Source organism: Simochromis diagramma, unplaced genomic scaffold (genome assembly GCF_900408965.1).
Source record: "Simochromis diagramma unplaced genomic scaffold, fSimDia1.1 OVJJ01000222.1, whole genome shotgun sequence".
Taxonomy (NCBI): Eukaryota; Metazoa; Chordata; class Actinopteri; order Cichliformes; family Cichlidae; genus Simochromis; species Simochromis diagramma.
Window position 1 is genome coordinate 27,813 of NW_024386776.1, and position 5,269 is coordinate 33,081.

General features: G+C 37.0%; 1 gene segment (V, D, J or C); it reads right to left on the bottom strand.

Moving 5' to 3' along the window:
• Positions 1 to 3,645: 3,645 nt before the first annotated feature.
• On the bottom strand, positions 3,646 to 4,927 carry LOC120720416 (the record flags this gene model as incomplete). The annotated part of the segment is given in 2 exon segments: positions 3,646 to 4,189; positions 4,882 to 4,927. Coding segments are annotated over 2 exon segments (381 nt in total), but the record flags the coding sequence as incomplete, so codon positions are not given.
• Positions 4,928 to 5,269: the final 342 nt, after the last annotated feature.

Sequence of the window (5,269 nt, forward strand, 5' to 3'; positions counted from 1 at the left end):
AAGCACACAGTCACGTTCTGTCCATCATGTGGACAAAATTGAAAATGTTCAACACTGAAAAACTGAGAAAATCGGGAAAGTTCAAAAGAAATGTGTTTGTAAAGAAGGAAAAACTTTTACTAAATTGTTCTTAAAAAGAGTTATGGTAATTCAAACTGTGTTGTATGTCTGTGTTCTAAATGTTTTTCTAATGGAAAATAAAGTTGCTATTGTTTTATTGCAGTTTTTTGACAATTCTGAGTGGATTTACACAGTACGGGTCAAAATGACCCGCAACATAATCAATGTGATTTTTTTTCAACATAATACAAGGGTTAAGACTCTACAAGAGGAGCAGCACAAGGAGGATTAGCAACAGCGTTAAAACTGCTAAATAAGATATGGGGTCTGTTACACAACATCAGGAAAATGCTTCATGATGACAGCCTCCTGAGAGTTTAAGAATCTCGTAGTACAACACATGACACCTGTTTCTCTTTCATCCATCTTCACTCAGCTCTCCTCTACATCTGTCTGATTGGTTGGGGAGCTGCATTATTTAGTCGGAGCTCAGCTTTACAGTTAAGACTCTTGATTATTTCTGAGAAAAGCAAGTTCAGCCATCACAGGCATGTGATTAGAAAAACAAAGATCAGGAATGTCAGTGCCACTGACGATATGAGAAATGCTAAAGTCATACAGAAAGTTATTACTTCAAATTATTCTGGGTTTTTAGTTGATTATGAGGGTAGTTTCCACACAATGTGTCTCCATTACACCTCAATTCTTCTTTAATAAAAGGTGATATCGTTTAATATGTTGTGGTGTTGTTCATCAGAGATTGTATTGAAATAATTTTCTAACAATGTGAAAATCTTTTCTGTGTGTGTGTCCTACCATGTAGAGAATTAGAACTGAAGGCGAATGTACTTTCTTTGATATCATCACCTAATTTTATTTACTGAAATGACAGCTGTGAACTACACAAAACTGAAAATGTTACATTTGGTGAGTTTTAGCATTAACTGTATGTTACATATAAACATTTCAAGTTCTTGTTTTCAGTCAGATGATTTCCATAGAGGCACTTTGCATCAGCAGCACCATGCTCCAGTGCTCTGGGAGAGTTTATAGTCCTGAGAGTTGAACACTGGATGACTGACAGCTGTCCTTCATCACAACAGAAGCCACAGAAATCCTCCTCATCAAAAACATGACTTTGATCTGCGTCCTCATCTGGACTCTCCTCTGCTGCTGCTTCACAGGTAAAGTCCAGAGAATCAAACTCCTCTCCTCTATCAACATCTGTCCCTCTGAAATGAAGCCCACAAAACCATGAAGCTGCTTTATGTTTTTGTCTCTGTGTCCTCAGAGTCCAGAGGACAGATCACAGTGACTCAGCCTGGAGCAGTGAGCTCTGCTGTGGGAGGATTTGTGAGCATCAAGTGTACGACCAGTCAGAATGTCCGGTACTCCAACCGTTTAGCCTGGTACCAACAGAAAGATGGAGGAGTTCCTAAAATGCTCATTTATGTTGCTAGAAGTCGAGCATCAGGGATTCCAGCTCGTTTTACAGGCAGTGGATCGAACAAAGACTTCACTCTGACCATCAGTGGAGTCCAGGCTGAAGATGCAGCAGTTTATTACTGTCAGAGTTTTCATGTTATCAACAGTCAAGCTGTGTTCACACAGTGAAAAACAGTCGTACAAAAACCTCCATCAGTCAGACTGAACAGAAACTGAAATGACTGCTGCAGCTGGAAGATACTGCAGAGACTGATACAGTTCACTGAGGACACACACACACACACACACACACACACACACACACACACACACACACACATTTGCTTCCAATCTAAAAATAGTTTCTTTTTCTCTTTTCCCTAAAAATTAAGTAAAAATCAGTCAACATGTTCAACAAGTCGAATAGTTATAGAGAAAACTCATCGTGACCTTTGACCTCCATTCCATACTAGAACCACCATAATATCATCTATGATTTGTTAAATTTTAACAGTTATCAGTAAAATAAGACCTTTATGTTAAAATATATGAAAATAAAATCAATAAATATCATACAGCTCAACATAAAAATAAAGTTTAATTTAAATAATCTAAACATAAACTTATTGAATACGTTGTTAGTAACATGAAAAAAGAAATGAAGTGGTGTCCCCGAATAAAAAGATAAATGTTTAATGAGTCACAGAATACAGACACAACACTGGCTCCAGATGTTTAACACATTAACATTATTTTTAGATGACTGATGTTCTCTGCAGCCCATCAGTCTGACTCATTCTTAGTTTCTACATTTATAACAATAAGTTCAGATGAAAAGACGTAGCTGGAAGGTCCACAAAGTAAAAAAATGTTGTTTTTGCTCATTAAAGATTTTTATATTAATCCAAGTTGTAAAATATAACAAGCTGTCATTAGAAATACAAATACTGTTGTCAGTGTTTCTGCACTGATGAGCAGCTCTTTTCTATTTGTAAGCTGTTAAATATTAAACTGATCCTTCTGTGGAGCTCAGCTGCAGTCCTTGTTATCACACAAATCCAGAAAATCATTGTAGTCACATCACAACTAGTGTCTATAATATTCTGATATTCTGCTGATTAACAAATCAAGCAGGCTGTTATAACAGTGTTTGTAGGGGATGTGTTCAGTGAAGATTTAGCCTCATTTGGATATTTCCAGCACAAACGAATCACTGTTACTGTTGTAAAAACCTAAAGTTATTTAGTCAGTTTCCAAAGTATTAATGTAGACAGAACAAAGAACTAAAATGTTTCTCTTTAAAATAATATCTTACTAATGCTTAAAAGTGTGACATTAATATAAAGTCCTACCTAAATCTGAAACCACTGAAAATAAGATGTGATCATCCTCCTGACAGACCGTGGACTTTTTCTTGTGTTAAGAGGTTTAGTGAAGTGAGTTTCTCATTTTGCTGTGAACACTAGAAGAGATTAACTTCTATATAAGTTGATTAAAGCAGACCTGTAGTCTCTCATCTGCATGCATTCCTGTGTTTGTTCTGTTAGTCTGTTCTTAACATCATGTCCACTTCAAGCTCAATTCTGTCGTCATTATTTGAGTCCAGTTATTGTCTCGCCTCCTTCTGTGAGTTACTCAGCCTCTGTTTTGTGTGCTTTAACTCTCAGACTCCTGATCTCCACCTCATCCTGACAATTAGAGATCCTCAGCTAAGTCTCCACCTGCTTCACCTCTGCCACCACCAGCTTCTAGACTCTTCTCTGCTTTGGTGCTTCATCACAGTTTCACTGCCAAATAGTTCATTAATCAAATGTCAGTAAATCTTCACTTAAACTTGATTTAAATGATCTCTGTTTAAACATACAGATGACACCCTGCTCTTTAATTTTACTTATTAGGTTTTAGATCAGATTAAAATGTAGATCATAAAACAGCTTTGAGAGTAGAAATTATGAAGAGCACACAGATAATCTATGGTTGACATGACCTCAACATCTTATAGAGAAATATTTAATATGTGGATTAAAAAATATATTTAACCATTTTCACTGCACATTACACTTGATGTGTCTGTTTACATTTTTATTTTGGTCTGTTTTACAAATATTACAAAGTCTTTATTTTTTAATGTGCATTTATTAAACTCACAGAGTCAAAGAACATGTTTTCTCGGTACGTTTTTATTCTTTTAAGAGTTTGAAATATCAGCTTTACAACAGACACAAAAGGATGAAACTAGAGGAGATTGTTGCTCTGATTGTTGTCATTATGAGATGGAAACATGACTGTTTGATGCTTTTTTAAAAATCTGCAAACAAAAAGAAACAGAGAGAAGAGGAAAAACAGCATCAAAGACTCAGTGATTGACATCAGGACTGGGAACACTGGTCTCTCCTCAGTATCTCTGAGACCAGAGACTGGGAGCCCTGGGTGGCCTCACAGGTCACAGAGCCCACCTTCCCCCACTGGTCTGCAGTGAGCGTCAGGGTGCTGCTCCAGCTGTAGAGGCCGTCATTCTGCAGCACTCCAGGAGTCCTGCTCTCCTCCCCTCTGATGCTGCTGCTGCCACTGCTGTCGCTCGTCTTCCAGGACAGACTCCAGTCTGAGGGGAAGCCCTTGTTGGCCACACACATGAGCGTGGCCTTCCCCTGCTCCAGCTCCTTGTTGGAGGGACCCAGCACCTTCAGGGCGGGGCGGGTATCACCTAGGAAACACCAATCAGCTTAGAGGACAGGAACCACAATTTGAATTTCTCCGTTAAGAAGTTTCTGTCAGGTGTTTTTTCTGCTCCACCAGTCATTCACTCACACATTGTTTCACTTCCCTTTAAGAAACCTCTCATGCATATCAGCACAGAGAGAATCATCACACAGTTTGAGCTGAAATATGTTCAAACTACACTGGAAATAAAAGAAGCAGATGTGGAAACATTTACAGCAGAAGTTTGGCTTTAAAATGATTAGAAGTCTAAATCATGGACGACTGAAGAAATGAGTGGACACAAGCACAGAGCAGCTACTCATTCATATAGATTTGAAATGTTATTGAACAGCTCACATGATTTTCAAACTAAATCTGAAACATCTGACACGATAAAAACATCAGAAAGCAAACTTTAACTCATCCAAACAGCAGCTGATGTGGTGGAAATTTACAAACTAATCATAAGATGATGAAGTTTACTCTTGTCTACATATATTTTACTGTGACAGAAATGTAGATTCAACAAGAGAAACTCGCAGAGCTCATCTGAATTAGTCCAGTAAAAAGGACAAACATTAAAAACTCAACTATTTTAAATAAAAAAAATACTTTTGTCTCATCTAAGCAGCCTAACAAATAAGTATTAAATAAATGATACAATATTTAATAATAAACACAGTTTAATTAACTTACTTCCAACATCCAGTCTGGTTCCTCCACCAAAAGTCCACCACAGTGATACAAACTGATTGAGGCGCCGTACAAAAACCTCTGACTGTAGAGAGACACGGCTCTCTGACTCTGAAACAAACAAACTCACCAATATGAATTCTTTAAATCATAATTTCATGACATATTATTATTATAACTATGAAATAAAAATGAATGAAACACAATAAAACAATTTTCCAAAAATGTAATTTGCATTTATTTTAGAGTTTTTATCCAGTTTTGGTCCTCAGTAACCAAAAGGTTATGGCTGTGATATATTGTGTATTTTAGAGTTTGAAAAAATCTAAAATAGTGCTGTCAGCGTTAATCTTGTTAAAATGACGTTAACGCCATAACCACATTAAGATCA